Below are 20,321 nucleotides of genomic sequence, written 5' to 3' on the forward strand. Positions count from 1 at the left end.
TAAGCGGATCACATTGGTGGCCACTGGGCGGCGCTAGTGCATCATCGCAAACCTGCCATTTTTCATGCCGTGATCACCCAATACTGACCATTTCTGTCGGACAGCGGCTGAAAATGAGCAGCTTCATTCCTCGGATAGAGCAGCTGTCTTCCCGGGTGGTGCGGGTTTTGGGGTGCAACCCTGGGCCCATGACACTCCAGGGAACCAACACGTATTTGGTGGGGACGGGGAAGAGGTACACAGTCAGCTAGCATTTCGGATAGCTGTGTAGTAAAGAAGTCATTTGTTTTATTCTCTTTTTTTTTGCAAGGAAATGCTTATCTGCTGTATGTATCTTTAATACCGAAGTGTGGGAAACCCGGGGGTGCATCCGGGACACATATAATTGTTTTTGAGTTAATTCCTGAAACTCGCTAACTTGGCTAATCCAGGCTAACGTCTGTTTGTTTTTCTTACGAGATCAAAGTGCGACTTTGCTACGGCATGACTTTACATGTTAGATCGCAGGACCTCCTACAAGATCTAGGCTTAATGTCTGCCAGATCGCACAGCTTACACAATGTGCATGTTCTCTTCCGTACAGAGGTATGCAGCCCCTGCGTTTATTGTACTTGTGCGTTTTCGTCTTGCTCAGACGCGTCCTGATAGACACAGGCGAAGCTGCCGTACCGGAGTACCTGAGCTGCCTGCAGCAGGCGCTGACCCAGGCTGACGCGGCCATCCAGGAGATCGTGGTCACTCACTGGCACCACGACCATACGGGGGGGGTCGCCGACATCTGCAGGGAGTTTGCCCGAGGTGAGCCGGCAAGCCCCCCCAGCTTGGCCCCGGGACGGGTTCACTACACTTTAAACAAGACTCCATGTACACTTGTGGCCAAAATTGTCGAAGCCCCTAGCATTTTTGGCATCACACTTTAAAATCACTACTCGAATATTGCCGGTAACGTTTATAAACAATTAAAGAATGTTACGAATATCATACGCTGGACGATTAACTACTGGAGCAAATTGGAAGTGTTTACACAATTTTGGCCACTAGTGTATACATTTCTTTTTTAAAACCCGTGCAGATTCCGACATGCGCATTAGCAAGCTCCCCCGCACACCCTTCATGGAGGAAGCACTTGGGAATGAGAGGAGATACACCTATCTGAAGGACGGAGATGTTATAGAAACGGAAGGAGCCACCCTCAGGTTAGTCGCTACTCAATGCCCGGTAGATGCCTGCCTGGGGGGTCCTTGGAGGTTGGAGGAGACCAGACGCTCGGATCTTTCTCCCACAGGATCCTGTTCACTCCCGGGCACACAGATGACCACATGGCCCTAATGCTGGAGGAAGAGGGGGCTATTTTTTCTGGAGACTGCATTCTGGGTGAGGGTACGGCTGTGTTTGAGGACCTGTACCTCTACATGAAGTCACTGCAGCGGCTGCTTACCTGCAAGGCCGACCTCATCTACCCAGGTTAGATACCCCGTGCCACGGTGGATCAGGCTGCTGTGTCCAGGACACGCCTGTGTGTGTGTGTGTGTGTGTGTGTGTGTGTGTGTGTGACACAGACTATCCATGGGCTTATGTGGTCACGGACTCTGTGTGGGATATATACACATGCTACAAAAACAGCTTCTTCCCTTAAGCAGTTGAACTCATCAACAAGTCCCCTGACCCCCCTAACCCCACCCTCCCCCCCCCCCGCCGCTGAAAAGTCCCTGCCTCTGTCACACCCCCCCCCCCCCTCTGCTTGCAATCTTTTTTCATCTGCTGGACATCCATGTATTTTCATACTTTTATATTCCAATATTCAGTATAATTCTCTTCCCTGTACAGTAAACAGCTATATCATGTATTATTCTGCTGCTCTGTGCTGTTTTATCCCTTCATTCTATAACTTTTTTTCCACCTTTCCGTCCATCGTCTGAAACCGCCTGTCCTATTCAGGGTGGCGGGGGGTCTACGGGCACGAGGCAGGGAACGACCCAGGGTGGGGCGCCAACCCATCACAGGGCACAGTCTACTTATATATTTTTCTTAATTTATGTTCTTTGTTCTTACATGTTGTCTGTGAATGTACACACCAGGGCTGCCAAAACGAATCCCTAGTACATGCAGTCGTTCCTGCCCTGTGTGTAGCTGTGAGACTGACTGACCGTCTGTGTGTGTTTCTGCTCGTGTCTCCAGGTCACGGCCCCGTGGTCCAGGATGCTCTCGGTAAGATCCAGCAGTACATCGCGCACAGGCAGCTCCGTGAGCAGCAGATCCTGGCTGCCCTGCAGGCGGGAGCCGGCAAATCTTTTACCGCCGCTGAGCTTGTCAAGCTGATCTATAAGGTACAGGCATGCACAGGAAGCGCCGCCCTTTCGACATGCAGCTCATCCACGCAGCTCATCCACGCAGCTCATCCACGCAGCTCATCCACACAGTACCTCTGCAGTGAAAACGCTGCACTGAAATCTGCCTAATTAATAACAGCTTATTGCCTTTTGAATCTATGAGCTGCTGGCTTTCCATGCGGACTTCAGCTTGATGGAACAGTGTAATATCCTGATGGCTCTAAGGCAGAATTATGGAGTTTAATTCAAGATCATTTATAATCATTATTCACAAGGCATAACCAGGCTTTATAAATCCAGATTTTAATGTCAACAAAGGCATGACCCCCTACCAACGTCATATGTAAGTTGAAAGATATAAATTGAGCAGATTGTCTGTGGATAGTGAACAGTAAAGCCTTTGGTGACCGTCGTCAGTTTCTGTAATTGTGTGCGTCAGCATAAACACTCATAAGCACAAGCACAGCAGAGCCTGGTAATGAGGGACTAACGAAGCCATTGTTCCTCCGTCTCTCTCTCCCTCTCTCTCTCCCCCTCTCTCTCTCTCGTTCTCTCCCCCTCTCTCTCTCTCGTTCTCTCCCCCTCTCTCTCTCTCGTTCTCTCCCTCTCTCCCTCTCTCTCTCCCTCTCTCTCAGGAGACACCTCCACATCTACACGGGGCGGCCGAGGTGAACCTCCTGCATCACCTAAATAAGTTGGAGAAGGAGGGCAAGATTGGCCGTGGTGGGTGAAGCCTTGGTGTCTGTGGCATTTTAAGGGGCAGTTTATAGGGTTAATTATAGTTAGTTTGTAGGCATTCGTGTGTTTATATGCAATGTTTTATGTGGTGTTTCATGGTGTGGATGGATTTAGGTGGATGTGCGCTTTATACCTCCATCTAAATGCATCCAGATTAAGAGGTTGGAGGATGGATGGGTTGTTTATAGCATGTTAGGCTCCGCCCCCTGTGAGCCAACATAAGGATGGATTGAATGTGTGGTTTATAGAGTGTGTTTATCCAGAGTGTCCTCCTGACTCCTCTCCTCTGCACAGCGAGCGGCGCGTCCGAAAGCTGCAGGTGGAGGAGCAGTTTGTGAGCACTTCAGCAGCGTCTGCAGCAGTCTACGTCAGTTCCAGGGAGCGTCCATCTTCAGGCCTGTCACCCTCTGCTAAAGCACATCACCTACTGGGCATCTTTCCATTCGGGTTCAGGCAGATGTTTGCCGTTTAGCCTGGATGGTTGATGACTTTACTCCACTGTGGTCTGATGTTCGCTTTGCTCCTGCGAGTGTTTGTCAGAAGGTCTGATGCCACAGGATAATTTTTAAACACAAAGTATGACCTTTATAATATTAACCCGGTATTTTCATAGGTCAGGTTCACTTGGCTCACATGACATGAAAAGATGCATCTCTTTATGGATTTCAGCCCTTTTTTTAGACAGGATGGGATCAGATTGTTTAATAAACATGGTAATTGGTAAATAATCCTCAGAGCTGTAAATCCACTAATAATTTTTTGAAGGTAAAGGAAGTTCAACAGTCAAAAACACTTGTAAATCCTAAAATGACGGACTTGTTCCGGTTTGTTCTGAGCATGTCTGCACCAGTCTGTCTGGCGCACCGTTGCCTGGCTACATTTAAACACGAGACGTGATTGCTCGATAATGGTAGTCTGGGCTGAATGTAAGTGAATGGAGAAAGTACATTTAAACCGGGGCACCCTGAACTAAGCACAGAACTTGGGCCTGTATGGATTTCATGCTTAGTCGCTTAACCTTTTGTATTTCAGGTTCCCCAGTTTAAATGGACTTTTTCTTCGTTCACTTACATTTAGCCCAGACTGCCTTAATTATCCATCTTAGGTTAATTCTAGGTTATTTTCCAGGCTCTGACTGACAGCTATAGGCTAGTAAATAGCTGAGACCCTCCTTCCTAGTTCCGGGAAAATGGCGGCATGTTTATAATCCCCAAGCGGCGTCTCTGAGGGCGTCAGTCCGAGCCAGCCACAGGATAGGAGGACTCAGACAAATGGAATATCATTGAAAGAAAACAAATTCCAGAGACTACAGAATATAGATATGTTTTTAGGATTTCAGAGCCCAAAACCAAACCGAAGCTAAATTCATATAATAAACGTTAGCGGTTATCATTAGCTTCCGCTAAATAATTTTTAGTGGTTTACCAGTTTATCGAATTAAACTTTGGAGATAGCGGTTATCAAAACTGTGCCCACCACTGATATTCTGTACACCCACAGTAAATACATCTTATTGGGGTACAGTGCACTAATGCACTGCAGATAGCCTGGGCCATAGGCCAGCCAGGGACCCCCGACAACTTTTCAGTGCTCAGACCTTTTATTGTTCCTGCACTGGAGCTTGAATTAATGGAGGCAGAAAAATCATATGTTTGCATAGATATGGAAATCACTGCATCGGTGCATTAGTAATGACCATTTAAACATGTATATTTTTGTAAATTGAGTCTGTTTATGTGATATGACAAATATAATGTATGATATTAAAGATATCAAAATGTGTGTTTTTCATGAAAAACACTGGAGTGGAGAAACAACAAAAAATCGTTTCCTTTTTTTTTCTTTTATTGCAGTAAATAAAACCATGCTTTGTCCCCTGATCTGCGAGCTTGACATGCTCAGCTGCTCACAGTGGAGTTAGTGGATCAGTTGGCCCTCCGGTTTCCTGTAGAGGGGATAAAAATGTTAAACACCAAAATGGTGTGATGGCAAGAGCAGAGGAGCCTGCTTCAGCAGGGGTTAGACGGCTGAAATAGCAATGACACCTCCGGACCAGTTTCAGCAAGTCCAACGGCGTTTTATAAATCAGGTTTAAGGGACTTCATAAGCTCTGGGAGTCCGATTCATCTTCAAAGTGCACATTCAGACCCCACTAGTCCCATTTTCGGAGGGAATCTGGGCACGTCTGGTTCAGAGGACACTCAGGGTTTAATGCTACTGAAGCTGCGGCCGTCCCAGGGATTCCGGGCAGCTCTCACTCTCGGCTACAGGGGTCTCTGTGAACTCGGACTCTGGGTTCATGGGCTTGTGAAATGGAAGAGGCTCACCTGAGACAGAATGAGAGGGAATCTGCAAATCCCGCTACCGCCACCCCTGACTGCTACCCAGAGAAGAGCTGCATGCCAAAAATGCAAATATGTGTTTCTGTTTGGTTAAACATTTATGCAAACATTTAAGTGGCTCAAATATTAACTCTCAATAAGACTATTTGCATAGCAAAAAATGTATACACAATTATATAAATCCCCAAAAAAGCAAATGTATTTTTATGTGCATAAATAAGACTGAGGATTTTACTTCCTAGCAGGAAAGAATTTACCCTGCAAATATTTTTCTGTTTATATTTTAATATAAACCAGACAGAAATGGAATTAAACAGAAAATCAATAACTACTTTTCTATAAACCTTGTAATCTTCAGAATGCACTGCAAACCTGCTGTCTGTCTGCACTGAAAAAATGTAAAAGTAACACTTCAGATGTCAACCCACATAAACCTCTTTTTAATTAATCATTTTTGATTTCCTGTTTTAGTCTGATAAATGAAATATGGAAGAAATATTCCGCCTGCTGTCAGGCAAATGTCTATTTCAAATATTTAATAATTCATGTACTTCACATACTTCAAAATGCCTTTTGTAAGTTTCAGTATTCCATGTTTTCAAGCTAATACTGATGGTTTTCAAAAGACCTGTTTTGCACGTACACCTGCAAACACATTTCGGTGTAGAAATTCACCTCCCTGGCTTTTTTAAAGGGCCCAGTGTACACAGACAAACACGGAACATTTCCACAGAGGATGACAAAAACAGAGACACCAGCTATTCAAACCCTGCGTCTTGGGAGCTGAGAGTTGACAGTGTCACCCGCTGTGTAAAACCCAGGAGAGCCGTCTGCATGAGTCTGGAAGTCGAGCGCACAAACTCACGCTGGTCCGGGGCCCGTCATGCCGTCCTCGCTCTCCGTGTCACTGGGCAAAATCCAGGGTTGCTTCATGGCCTGTAGCTGCTGGTAGAATTCAGCCTGTAGGGGGGCAGCATGAGAGCGTGGGGTGGGGGTCCAGCTTTTACATGGCACTCTCGGACGTCTCGGGGAGAGAATACCCCAGAGACCGTTTTGGGAAGACTGTCTTTGGGTTAACACTGGACAGAGTGTCTAGAAAACAGCACAGCACAACCCAATGACTTTGGAATAAATAAATATAAATATAATAAAGAAATAAATATAAAATCTCTAAAAGCAAACTCTCCCAGCTTGTCTTTCAAGATGCTGTAAGCTGTCCCATTTAAATCCCCCTGAGTCCCCACCCATTCATTTATGTCCATTGTAGTGGACGTGTTGTTTTTGCATCTATCTTTTCACTGATGTAAGGAAACATATTTATTCCTGTTGTGCACTAAAGAGGACATGCTTTGAAATTTAAAATAAATTTGAAAAAATCTCAATTGTAAGATGTCTTATTTCCTCCAAAGACAAATGACCTAAAATTGAAAGACACTTTTTTCCTTGGGTCTCAGGCCCTGAACTACATCCATCACAAGATCATAAGAAGCCTACACCCGCTCTCGGTCAACAGAGGGTATATGTTATGGGATGCTAATCATACAGCACACACATATATACACACTGTGGGTCATTTAGAGAACAAAAAACATCCATGTGAACTTCCCACCTAGGACTATTCAGACCTGACCCTAGACCAGGGGTGTCAGACTCCCGTCCTGGGGGGCCAGAGTCCTGCACATTTTTGGGTTTCCCCTCATTTAACACACCTGATTCAACTCCTTGTGCTAATTACCACGCAGCTCTTGAGCTGAATGATTTGTGGTGGAACAGGGAAAGAACTAAAGGCGCTTTTCCACCGCACAAAGTACGGTACTTTTGGTGCTTTCGCTTTTCCATTGACTTCCGGTCGAGTACCAGTATCGAAAGTTCCAGTACCGAAAATGCCAAACCAGCTGGGGTACTTCTTTGGTATTTCAGTACTTAGGGGTGGGACTTGCAAACGTAGTTGCTGTCGATTGGTTAAGAAAATAGCCCGCCGCTGAAACACAAAATACAACCGCCATCTTTTGAAACACAGCAAACGGCGAGAAACAAAATAAAAAGCAGTAGAAACAAAAATATTAAAAAAGTCAAATGGAAGGATGGACAAACGAGGAAACACAGGCTTTAATCGCCATATGGTCGGATGAACAGATCCAGCGGGACTTGGATGACACGACTCGGCATAAATAAGTATTTGCCGTAATAGCAAGCCGCTTGGAAGAAATGGGGCACACGCGAAACACCGAACAATGCTGCTTGAAAATCAAAAAACTTAAGCAGGACTACAGGAAAGTAAAGGATCATAACATGTTTGAATTCAGCAAAAGAAATACCGCGTCGCGCTTTGTGATGATGTCAGTCAGGGGCGGTCACTAATGATGTCACTTGGTGCCGGTACCAGTTTTTACGGCAAGTGGAAAACCGACACAAAAGAAGTACCATACTTTTGGTACTTTATGGAAGTACCGAAAGTACGGTACCTGGTGCTGTGGAAAAGCACCCTAAGCTACACTGGGCTCCGGCCCCCCAGGACTGGAGTTTGACACCCCTGCCCATTAGGTTTCGGATGGGACTCAGTCAGGAAGCTTAATCCCACAGATGTTCATCATCACCAAATATAGCAAGCTTATCCTTGATGGAGACATACTGAGTGTTTACTATTTGTTTACTGTTACTTATAGTATATTTAAAAAAATGTATTAATAAACGTATTGCCAAGTTATTTCCTCCAGAGACATTACCAAGTATGCAATATTGAGCGGTCCACTAATTACCTCTGAAAGAATGGAGTTTGGACTGTCAGTCGGCCATAAGACCTCATTGTTGGTACCTGCTGGAGTAATCAGGCCAGTTGGATCAGTGGGCGTAACACATCTGTTCCTCCCAGTCTGATTGGTTGGTGTGATGGAGCCCCTCCTCCCAGTCTGATTGGTTGGTGTGATGGAGCCTCTCCTCCCAGTCTGATTGGTTGGTGTGACCGATCTGCTTCTCCCAGTCTGATTGGTTGGTGTCACAGATCGGCTCCGCCCAGCTTGATTGGTAGGTGTGACTGACCGGCTCCTCCCAGGCTTATCGGTGGGAGTTGTTGGTATGTTCCACCCACCCTGATTGGTGGGTGTACTAGGAATGCTCCATCCAACGTGTTTTGAGGGTGCTGTAGGAAGGCTCCACCCAACTTGTTTGGTAGGTGTGTTTGATATACTCCACCCAGCTTGTTTAGTAGGCGTGCTGGGTACGCTCCATCCAGCATGTTTGGTGGGTGTGTTAGGTACGCTCCACCCAACATGTTTGGTGGGTGTGTTAGGTACGCTCCACCCAGCATGTTTGGTGGGTGTGCTTGATACGCTCCACCCAACTTGTTTAGTGGGCGTGTTAGGTACGCTCCATCCAACTTGTTTAGTGGGCGTGTTGGGTACGCTCCATCCAGATTGCTTGATGGGTGTCATTGGAATGTTCCACCCGCCTTGACTGGTAGGTGTGCTAGGAATGCTCCATCCAGTTTGTTTGAGGGGTGTGGTAGGAATGTCCCATCCAGATTGTTTAGGGGGTGTGGCAGGAATACCCCATACAGATTGTTTGGGGGGTGTGGCAGGAATACCCCATACAGATTGTTTAGGGGGTGTGGTAGGTCTGCTCCACCCAGCCTGATTTGTGGGTGTGGTAGGTCTGCTTCGCTGAATCTGACTGGTTGACCCCAGAGTTCTGCCCCACCCTGAGTGACTGGTGGGTGTGACAGTCCTGCTCTTCTGCAGAAAGGCATCTGGACTTCCGCCCTGGCTGAGGAGGCCGGCGGGCGTACCCGGGGGCAGGACCGGGCACCCGCTTGGCGTCCTCGCTCTGTTGCTGCTGTTGGTGGGCATGTGCAGAGGCCCTAGGAGCAGGGAGGTGGGCTTGTTTCCCAGAATGGGCAGGGGACTTGCCAGCTTGGACAGTTGTTCTGACAGGGGCAAATTTTGGAGGGCGAGGGGGGGTGGCAGGAGCAAACTGCTCAGGGGACTGCGGGGACCCCTCCCTGGCTTCTCCTCCATCGCCTTGGCAACATATTTCTCCAGATCTGCTGAAAGCACAATGAGGGTCTATCAAACAATAACTGCACTGACGTTACCTTCACTGCACTGGTAATTCACCAAATCACTGTTGTATGATAGTTAGAATCTCTCCACGCCATTAGGGGTTAGAGAACGTAGGTAAGAATGTGTATTATTTTAAGTGCTATACTTGCATGAAGAGGGTGCAACAATGTAAAATTGTTGAGACGGTGTCATTGTAAATGATTGGTGTTGGACTGAATGGAGGCCTGTACTCAGGGTTTGGCCATGATGTGGGAATTACCTGCAGTGTGTCCACCCCCGTTTGCCATTTCCCCCAGCTGGCTCAGCCCCATAGAACTCCAGTCCCTGATTGGTGCAAACCCAGAAGACCAGCCAGGTGCACCCTGGGTAAAGTATAGAGACACGTTACAAAATATAAGATGTATTCAGGGCCCTTCTGTTATAATGAGAACATAAATAATCTTATGACGATATTAAAACTGTCCACTCTATTTTCTGCAATGTAGTGCCTTGCTTCTCAGTAAAAAAAAAAAAAAAATTGATATAATGAAAATCAAAGCTATCTGTGATTAATTCAATAACCAATAAAGAACCACCATCCATCTTCTAACCATTTATTCTGCTCAGGGTCACCTGGAGACTCTCAGCCAGCATAAGGGTGCACACACAGTCAAACTCTATGAGCATGAATACTGCAGGAGGAAGTCCACGTCACACGGGGTGAACATGCAACCTCCAAACAGAATGGGGGTGAGATTCGAGGCAAACGTGCAACCTGACTCAGTCACGATGCACACAACTGCCAACAAACCGTAACTATCAAGATTTGCAATCAAGTTGGTCACACGGATATTGCAATTAGGCCATGCAATTTCAATCCCATTCTCCCCCAAGACTGTATTTGCATGCTGAGGTAAACAACTCGAAAGAAACGAAGACCACTGAACATTAAGACCATAAAAGCAGGGCAGTATGGAAGAGCTGACTGAAGGTTATACGGAGATATCTCAGATCAGAATAGATAAGGAGATCGGGATTTTACTCACTGGTCTTGTGACTTGAGACACACTCTCACCTTCCTCCACAGACGTCCTCAGATCTGGAACTGGGTCTGTTGAAGACAGCAGCCATTCACACGTTTACAACGACACACTATTCCTAACTTTCACATTCTCCAGGCTGCATTTCCTGAACTTTCTCATGGTTTCTCTGTCACCAACAGGCCTTTGTGAGCCACCCAGTGAGAAATGAGTGCAGATGATTAAAGATCTAAAATGTTCAAGACCAAATGAGGATGAATCCATCTGTTGGTGCTGCATGCAGCATGATGTCACTACTCACACTGGACTTCAGGTACTTCCTGGACACAAGACTCCTCTTCTTCTCTTGTGTCTGCAAGGCCGTCCCCCTGAAGTCTGGACCGGAAGGAAGACGGGAGCTAGTGGATACAGTATCACTTCTGGGACAATAAACGTTGGCATTTTGCTTCGAGGAAATAGCTCTGTCAGGATAGAGACCTAGCTATACATCAGACCGTGGAGAAGAACATAGTTGTCAGGGACAGGCAGGTCAGACGTTCAGGGGCATCTAAAGGATACAGGCTCAGAGGTGTTAAGCCATTGGGTCACACACACCTGGCACACCTGGAGCAGATGTTGAGGGTTAGCTTGGCCTGGGGTTGGGGGCTATGGGAGCCACGCCCGTGGCTGGCCTTGGTGCGGCTTGGCATTAGGTTGGTCACGCCCTCCATCCGTAGATCATCCAGGTCCTCTGCGGGACAGAGGCAGGAGCAGGCAGCAGGTGGCGTAGAGGTTATGGAACTGTCCTTGAGACCAAAAGGTGACAGGTTTATGTCCCAGGAGAGGCTCTCGTGTGAGAGAGAAAGAGAGTTTCTTTCCTCTGTTCTTACCCATCAGTTCCATGGCTTCATCTTCATCATCAATGTCTGAGTCTGAGACATAGAGGCTACCTGTTGAGTCGAAGGACTCCTGAGCCAACATGGCCGCCAGCTGTTTCTTGTGATACAGCTGCTGCTGTTTCAGGCTCCTGCTTTTCGTTACCATCTTCAGGCTGGGGGCGGAAGTGTGGGTTTAGCCAGAGAGATGCTTTTAGGCCAACATTTAAGTTCTTTCAGGAGTTACTATATTTGTATAAACCTTTTCTCAGATATACCGTGATAGTGAAAAAAGCGCATGCTGAGGACTCAGACATACACACAGACCTCACTATTGGCTCACTGGTCTCTCTGTAGCCCCTGGGTAAAGGTGGATGAAGCATCTCTGAAGCCAGGGGATCGGCATCACTGTCTGCGCGGCCAGTCCACCGGCCAATCACTCGAGGCCGTTGCAAGGCGGAGTTAAAGGCCTTGATCGGACGAGCATTGGTTAGGCCTGTCACTCAGATCCATCACAGAGGTTGCGTGTGGTCAACCAGAGCCGACCACCAATCATTAGCCGAAAGATCCGCGTGTGAGAAACGCCGATTTCTGAGGCTCACGAGCTAAAAAACTCACACCAATCAATAAAAGGCAAATTGGTTTTCAAGAAGAATTTCAAAAAAGCCCTCTTTACCTGGTCAAGTTCATCTGAGGCTGCCAAGCCTGTAAAACAAAGATCTTGCCTGTAAGCTAAATCGCCAGAAGTTTCTTACACTACATCAGTAAGTCCATATTTCTTAAAATATCCATCCTTCTTCTGTAACCATTCATCCATACAGCATTGCACGATATTTTTCGCACTCTTCATTTTAATTATATGAAGCACTATGTTATCCCTCTGTCCTGGTTCTCAGTACGGGCTCCAACTCCGGTCCTGGACAGCTACTCTCCAGTAGGTTTTCTATCTTCTTCTGATGAGCCACACCTGACCTCAGGTAAATATCAGGAGCAGGTGTGGCTCATCAGAAGCCAGGTAGGATAGGAAACCTACTGGATGGTAGGTCTCCAGGACCGGAGTTGGAGGCCCATGCTGTTGGCTCTCCAGGAGGGCAGTGGCTGAGGTGGTGCCTTCAGGCTGCCCTACGGCCCAGAACCTCCAGACACGCTCACCACACTTACTGCGCGAGAGGCTCTCCAGGGCTTTTCCCAACTTCTTGCTTTCCAGCAGGATGTGACTGAGCTCATCAAAGTCATGGCTGTCAGATCGGGACCAGGAATCCTGGGAAGGTCGCTCTCCCAACCTCGACACTGAAATCATCAAAGCAGCAGCACTTTGCAAACACCTTCACACACAGTAAAACTAGCCATCCAAAACCTACAGAGACCTACATTGACCTACACAGCAAAGATAATGGTGCTGTGTGACTATATTTCCATGTTCAGAAGCTTGTTGGTTTGAAACCCATGACTAACAGGACGATATCACTACTGAGTCCCCAAACAAGGCCCATAACCCCAAAACTGCCGAGAGGTGCAGGATAAGTGGCTGACCCTATGCTCTGACGTGAGGCATTACTCTCACCTGTATCTGTTTATTTCTGGAGAGCATGATGGGATACATGCAACACAAAGAATTCCTATGCACCTGCACTCACACTTGTGCAAATAGAAAATAAGCATCATCAGTATAAAATGTAGGTAAAACATTCAGGTACTTTCAGATACTCCCAAATCTTATCTATAAAAAGAAAATGTATTTAAAGTGCATGGAAGAAAGAAATATGCAAAGAAGCCTTATAGCCAATTCTATAAGTTCTGGGATAACCAAAATAAGGTGCGATAAACAAGATACAGATCTTAAGTAACATCCATCTGGTATGCAGATCAGATTATTTACTGTGCATGTGTGGCATGTGATTAAAACATAGGAAAAATGTATATTGATGCTAAACAATTACTACAGATTATTCAAAACACAAACGCATGTCTGATAATTATTCAGCCTAGACGTTCTGGCTAATAGGTCCCTCAATGGACAGGCAGCCATCTCCATCAAAATTCTCCTCAAGACCAATGTCCCATCTCGCCCCCTTCGGCCAGCAAACCAACACTGCTTGGAGCTCCTTCCACCATGTGAGAAGTGTCACTCCAGACGGGTCTCCTGTGGGCTTCCCCGATGGTGGAATGAGCTGGTGAACCACATCCGGTCACCAGACTCCCTCTCCACCTTCAAGAAACACCTCGAGACCCATCCGTTCCATGAATTCCCCCACTAGACCGATGCCTCTTCACGGTGCCTGAATGTTCTTAGGTTGCACTTCTGGTTATCGAATAGTCTAATAAGGTTCTTCCTTTGTTAGAAGTAATTCTGTAGCTCTTGCTGCAATACTGAATACAGCAGTATCTGGGATGCTCACCCTCACTGTACTAGCTGACTCCTTGACAGTATGCAGTTTGCCTCACTTGTAGGTCGCTTTGGACAAAAGTGTCTGCTAAATATGTAAATGCCGGGGCGCAGCAAATGGGGGGGAGGGGGGCCTCCCCCCAGATATCGACATGCCAGAGCATGAGGACAAAACATATACCGAACAAAGATCGCCATGAAAAATAAATCATTGTATCATATGGATCAGTTACGTTATGTTTACTTGTGAAACTGCACCCTAAACAGTGTTAATCTTATTCTAAATGAAACTGTTATTTTAAAATGTTAAAATCTGTCTTATAGTGCATTCCTTCACGTTGTTACTGTCGCATGTGTACCCATTGCCACGATATACAGCTCTGGAAAAAATTAAGAGACCTATATTTTTAAAAATCTGCATTTTTAAATCCTGGTTTAATCCCGGTTCTGCTGGCAGAAGGCCACACTGAGCGGCAGGCTGCTACCAGGTTCAACATTTCTAAGACAGCAGTACACAAGAACAAGGTGAAGCAGGAGACACTGGGAACGACCAGAAGCCAGCCAGGTAGAGGATGGAAGGGACTTCATTGATGGGAAACAGGGGAGAACCAGGCTGCAGCTTGTGGAAAAAAAAATTAAAAATCTTATTCACAGACACACACCCATAAAGTGAATAATGAGTGAAACAAAAAACTTTGATGTGGTCTCTTAAAATTTTCACAGTACATCGCACCTACCACTGGGGCAAATTCAGTCCCCCCCCCCACTCCAATATCAAACTCCTTTTTTTTTCCCACTGTGGGAACGTAAACGAATTAATTGCATCGCATTGCAGTGCTGTCATCTTTGAGAGCTACTGCCTTTATTCAGTTTGTCAGTATAGCTACACTGCTGGGTTAGTGCAGCCCCACAGCCTCCCGTTATAAGCTGCCACGACAGATAGCAGATATGAACAGCTGATTTGGTAATGATCAACCACAGGTTTAAATTCTTACCACGCGGACGGAAGTAAGTTAAGAGGAAAAGATGTGAATCACGTTGACGTTACCGAAATATTTAACGACGTCTGGAGTACTGAAGCCGTTTTTCTGCATTGTAATTTCACATTGGAAAAAAAAAAATGACTGGGGAAGAGCTAATTTTATACAACTCATGCGGCGGAAACACGGAAGCACGTTCCATTTCTTTTCAATTGGCCTTACGCTCCCCCAAGTAATTTGTTACAATGTTCCACCATTAGTGCCATTTCTTCGTTCAGTTATCTGGGGTATGCTTAGTGCCCCGTGTTTCTAACACGACGGCAGCCCAAATGAGGCCTGCTGTTCACCGCTGGGTCTCACGTAAGCGTGCAAAAATAGTCGCACACAGAGCACGACTTCCAGACTCAAGCACGGGGTGAGAGAAGCTTATTATTCGCTCCCTTTACACATCTGTAACGTGAATGAGTTCAGCGCGGGGGCGATATCGATCACCCAGGAAAACAGCCCAGTCCCCGGGGACCTCCAAACGGCCCACGTTTTAGCTCCCTCTCAGCCAATCGAGAACAGAGACTGCCTGAAACAGTTACAACGGGAGCTGGGAGGGAGCGAAAACGTGGACTGGCTGGGGATCCCCAAGGACTGGGTTGGGTTTGTACACAGAAATGTGACGCGGTCCTCTGATCCTCCCATTGAACCCCCCGCCCCCGGGACTCACGGGACTTGGAGTCAGGCGAAGGGGGTGACAGAGTGCACATCTCCAGGTCACTCTTGGACTTCTTGGGCTTTCTGGGATGCTCCTGCCATGGTTTCTCGTGCCCCTTCAGGTCACGTCGTGCCCCTTTGGGGAACGCAAAAGCAAACAAAACACTTACAAATATATACGCAAAACAGACACCACTGTTATTGTAATTAATTTAGGTTTAGTCTTAGTCTTTCGGAGAAAATGCGATTCAGTCTTAGTCATATTTTTCTCATTTTTTTTTTTTAAAGCTTTGGTCTAGTTTTAGTTTGATGAAAATTAAATCAATTTCATCAATCTACATTAGATTCAGTCAACTAAATCTGCAGAATAGCTTTAGTCATAATACAAAATATTCACATTTCTTTGAACGTTTCGTTTTATTTTCTGTGTACACACACACACTGGGCTACCGCTGTCCTCGCTACACATTCCTGAAGGAAACATCTGTAAACTCTTTTATTATGGCATAGCATTAGCTTTGAACATGCGGTCGTTAAGGACACAGATTGAATTGAACAGCTGTTGCAATTATGAAAACACTGCTAATTTGAAACATGGCACTATTTCTAAAATGGCTTTATATGAACTTGTAATTAAATCAAATAAAACCAAAATTTAGTCTCATACAAAAAATTTCCATGACGCATCTTCATTCATATTAATCCGACACACAAAAAAAACACCAGAGAACGCAACTTTAATACAGAAAACTCAAGTGAACTCTCTCAAAAAACATAAACAGGTACAGTATCAGACTAGCGAAACCCAACTGATTCAGTTCATGACAGTGAACGTTTCAAACACATCAGAGAAAAACAACCGTTTGTTCCTGTTTGTTTCATGGCGCTTCAGTTATCGGTGTTTTAACCCGTTACTGCTGCCTCTCACAATTTGTCATGCCAAATGTGAAATTTATCCATATGTTAGCATGTTTTTTTTTCTTACTTAAATTCCATGGAGAGACAGTGCCTGCGTTCACCCGCTCGTACACACATTTGGTTGATGATAACTCAAACTAGTTAGCATGTTGGATGTGTTTTTAGCAACAAATCTGAGTTCACTATGATAACTAAGCCGACAGTAAGTCTTAGTCTTAACCACTTTTTCTCGAGTGCTGGTGTAATTTATTGTGAAACCAAAATGTTCCCAATCCACCAGGTATGACTGACTGTTACAAGCATTAGCCATGAACTCTCAGCCACAATTAGTGTAATGTTTTTAGCGTAATGTGAATTTAGAGTCTGCTGTATCCAAAAATGTGTTTGTTTCATTGTGCATACCGAACTGAAAATAACGTACCAAACTGTACACAACAAAAGCTCACTCCTGTAATTTCTACTTGTCAGATGGATGTATGGATTACGTGCTTGAAATCAATTAGATCAATTTTTTCCAATAATGTCCAAATTTCAAATTTGTCTCTTCCTTACATTTTTGTTCACTGACGAATGCATCAGAACATTTTGTCACAGTTTTTGGCATCATAGATTAAATTTTACTATCGTCCCATTTTCATCAATGAAAAATCTTCGCTGCCGTTTCTGGGATGCCCCTTAAAATGTCACCCTGCCAATGTCTGGACCATTTGTGACCAGCAGGGGGCTCCACGCAAACATGTGCTATGAGAGATAGCAAACACTGCCAATGTCCGTAGGGACTTACCAGCGCTGGGCGACTGGGCCCAGAGCGCAGCTGGACCGAGCAGGACCCTATGTAGCGACGCGGAACCACCCTGCCTGCCCTCCAGGTGGTTTATCAGGAATGGAACCGGATGGTCCGGCGTCTCGCTGATCAGCCTGGTCATCATCTCCTACAGGGACACCAGGAGAGCCAGAGCAGAGCCAGGGTTAGGAGTCAGGCACTCTGGGCTGGTATGAAGAAGAGGGCGAGGTAAGCTCCTGTCCACAGGTTCCCTACCTGGTACAGGTGACGGCTGGTCACATCTAGAACTGAAGGGAGCTCCTGGTGGATTAGACAGAACCAAACAGGACCTCTGACCTTCAGATCCTGAGATCTACTATTGTTATGGCACATTGTCTCGCTCAGCAGTGCCACGGTGGGAGCAGAGCAGCGTAGATATCCGGACCATTACCCCCACTTGGGTTTTCACATCTACCAACAATGAACCATCTCTAAGTGTTGAGGCTTCACTCCTCAACCTTCTGACAGTTACAGCAAACCGCTGCTGGTCAGACGGTTAATGCAACTCGACTGGGGTTGTGCTCAGTGGGAAAGCCCCCATTTGGAACAGATTCCCCAAGTTAGTGCTGAACCCCCTGGAAGGACAGGCTGAGTGTCTCACTACAGGGATACCAGCCCCCCCCCCCCCCCCCCCGTAAGATGGCTAAGCTACAGCAACACCAGCCTTTCGGTTATGACGTGCAGTCGCAGGGCTGTCCGTTATGGTAATGGGGGGGGGGGGGCGGGGCGGGGGGACAGTCCAGTACAGAGCCAACGGGAGGCAAAATGGCCACAGCTGCAAAGTCATATTGTGGGAGCATTCAGAGATACAATCACAGCCTCACCTTTGGTCACCTCCCCCTTCCCACGGGATGCAAGAGACCTTTAATAGGTATTTTCACTCAAATCAGCCAAAAATGAGAGAGAGAACTTGACCAACAAGAAAGACTTAACCAATTTAACACAGCAAAGCTTGAATATCTTGATTCCAAACAATCACCAAATCAGCAGTTTTGCGTTGGGTCCCCTAGTGTCTTTCTAAGATTTATAACTGAGTATGCGAAGCCACGCGCCAGCAGTGAGCAGTGCGCGTCAACCGCGCGCATACATCACGAGGGAAATTCTCCATCAAATTGTACAAGCAGGCAATGACAATGTCGTCGGTCGTATTAAAGTCTCAAAGTGTTTCAGGCGAGAGTGAAATCAAAATATCAAAGTCTTTTATGACTGTAACGCTTAATAATCATCAATCGTCAATGTAGGCAGTCCAGTTCCTTGAAATGTATTACGCACAAGTGTGCAAAATCCTGTACACTACATAGTATTGATCCTGTAACAAACACGCCCATCGCGAACCGACACTCGCTGGGTGAGTTAATTGGAAGGAGTGGTACCAGACAGTGTAACAGTAGTAATAATTACTAATAGGCCTACTACTAGTAGTAGCTACTACTACTATACTACTAATGGTATTAATAATATAGTGATAGTTTATTATTTATTATTATTAGTTTTTATCATCATCATCTGACATTTTTAACTTAATATAAAACTTGTGCTAAATAAACGTCCAGGTAATAATATACTTACTAATTACTGAAAAAAAAAAACAGTGTACATCGTAGATTCTTAAATAGTTTCTTCAACTAACCCTGGAAAATTAAGTATTTCTAATGAACTCTGCCTACTAACTGGCGGATGGGGTACAGTCCGGAAGCCCTAATCTGTAAGCGAGGCACCGTCTCTATCCAAATATGCGCGTTACACCTACCTCGAAGAGTGGACCGATTTTATTCTTTTCCAGGTATGCTTCAATCCTCGACTGCTGACAAGATGCCATAGCCTAATAAATTCGCGTGACGTTATAAAACAGTGAGGCGAGAGATCCCGGACTCGCGGCCCCTTACGGAATATGCAGCAGAAACTGGAAGATGGTCTTAAAGGCGAATGTAACCTCTGTGTGGTTACATGCGGAAAGTGTCTGGGGGAGATTTCGGGGGCAGTAAGTTTGACTGGGTGAGCAGCCCGCTGGAGAAAAGAGCGTCCCCGCAACGTCGCGCGCGCCCGCCACTGGAGAAAAGCGCGTCCCCGCGACGCCGCGCGCCCCAGCCGCTGGACTGGTCCGTCCCTAATTGCTTTTGTGCGGTCGCTCCGGAGCCGCAGCTCCGCTCCTTAGACCGGCGGGAAACATGTATTTAGCTTCATGAATTTCTGCTTGCGTGCGCCATCGACTGAAGCCTGCAAGTTCTCCGTGTTACACTTATAAATACGTGTTTGAGCGTTCTTCATGAACTAGCTCAGTACAGTATGTCTCTGGTGAACGATTTAAATCAAAGCGCTCAATGTGACAGAAGACCGCTAATGTTAGAATTAGGGCGCCAGTCCACCTGTTTTATTGCTAGTATATAGCTCGTTCGCAAATTTATAACACTGCTAAGTTATTTATATATTCTGACTTAATCGAGATCATTTATAATGCTTTAATGTCCGAAAAAAAGTCTTGGGTTTTCCCTGCTCCACCTAAAGTCGTACAAAAGTGATTTTAATCTGTACTTTTAACCGGTGTGTTGCGGAGTTACAGCAGTGGCATGCCAGTGGCGACATTGAGGAGTCCTACGCCAGGGATCCTCGGCTCTGAGCGCCGCTCCAGCCAGACGTCCTTAATGGGGAGACTGGAAGCGAGCCAAGGAGGGAGAGCATCCTCCGTCAGCCAGCGGCCCTTTCAGTCACTTTGCCTGATTAGTGTGGAGCGGAGGGCGCTCGAGGAGCCCGGCACGGGATGCTTAATTACCAGGATTTATTTCACTCAGGTAGGGCCCTTAGCCAGCATACAAAAGCCACCGAGCAGCCCTGTCAACGGACCCCTTTCCAGTGCGTCACCGCAAGCATCGCCCAGTATTTGTACAAATAAAATATACCCAGCCGCTAAGTTAATAAATCATTACATCTGGGCTATATACGTTTCCATTTAATATTCATACCACCCACCTACAGTTATTTTGCAGTAAAGGATAAGATGGTATGAAGATTACAATCGAAATTTGTTTATAATATAAACGTTTTTCATACGACCGTTTACTAACCATCACAACGTGATAAGGTTATATAAATTACACGTTATTGCATTTTACCAGGCTACAGAAGAAGACCCTTTAATTAAAAACTGGGTACCACGGGGAATAGGATGATTCA

General features: G+C 46.0%; 2 protein-coding genes across 7 annotated transcripts; one reads left to right on the forward strand and one right to left on the reverse strand.

Annotated features, from left to right (window-relative positions):
- The first annotated feature begins 37 nt into the window (after nucleotides 1-37).
- On the forward strand, nucleotides 38-6,792 carry lactb2 (lactamase, beta 2). Its single transcript, XM_072710986.1, has 7 exons — nucleotides 38-235; nucleotides 635-798; nucleotides 1,073-1,196; nucleotides 1,286-1,464; nucleotides 2,179-2,327; nucleotides 2,966-3,053; nucleotides 3,363-6,792. Exons 1-7 carry the CDS (start codon nucleotides 114-116, stop codon nucleotides 3,404-3,406), a joined length of 870 nt encoding a protein of 289 aa, XP_072567087.1. The 5' UTR covers nucleotides 38-113; the 3' UTR covers nucleotides 3,407-6,792.
- LOC111861137 (uncharacterized protein C8orf34 homolog) lies at nucleotides 4,931-19,780 on the reverse strand. 6 transcript variants are annotated; one of them, XM_023845485.2, is made up of 15 exons: nucleotides 17,367-17,695; nucleotides 17,112-17,259; nucleotides 15,423-15,545; nucleotides 12,503-12,631; nucleotides 12,018-12,046; nucleotides 11,669-11,811; nucleotides 11,357-11,517; nucleotides 11,082-11,217; nucleotides 10,789-10,862; nucleotides 10,494-10,558; nucleotides 9,728-9,830; nucleotides 8,170-9,452; nucleotides 6,276-6,370; nucleotides 5,396-5,463; nucleotides 4,931-5,013 (listed from the first exon to the last, which is right to left on the reverse strand). In XM_023845485.2, the coding sequence occupies exons 1-14, from the start codon at nucleotides 17,481-17,483 to the stop codon at nucleotides 5,430-5,432; spliced, it is 2,640 nt and encodes an 879-aa protein (XP_023701253.2). In that variant the 5' UTR covers nucleotides 17,484-17,695; the 3' UTR covers nucleotides 4,931-5,013; nucleotides 5,396-5,429. The 6 variants fall into 6 exon arrangements, 5 of the variants coding, with proteins under 5 accessions (XP_023701253.2, XP_023701254.2, XP_023701257.2 ...); XM_023845486.2 differs by lacking the exon at nucleotides 4,931-5,013 and adding an exon at nucleotides 18,901-19,780 and having other exon boundaries at nucleotides 5,395-5,463; nucleotides 17,367-17,411; XM_023845489.2 differs by lacking the exons at nucleotides 4,931-5,013; nucleotides 17,367-17,695 and adding an exon at nucleotides 18,901-19,780 and having other exon boundaries at nucleotides 5,395-5,463.
- Between the last annotated feature and the right edge of the window lie 541 nt (nucleotides 19,781-20,321).

This window comes from Paramormyrops kingsleyae, chromosome 4 (assembly GCF_048594095.1).
Source record: "Paramormyrops kingsleyae isolate MSU_618 chromosome 4, PKINGS_0.4, whole genome shotgun sequence".
NCBI classification, from domain to species: Eukaryota; Metazoa; Chordata; class Actinopteri; order Osteoglossiformes; family Mormyridae; genus Paramormyrops; species Paramormyrops kingsleyae.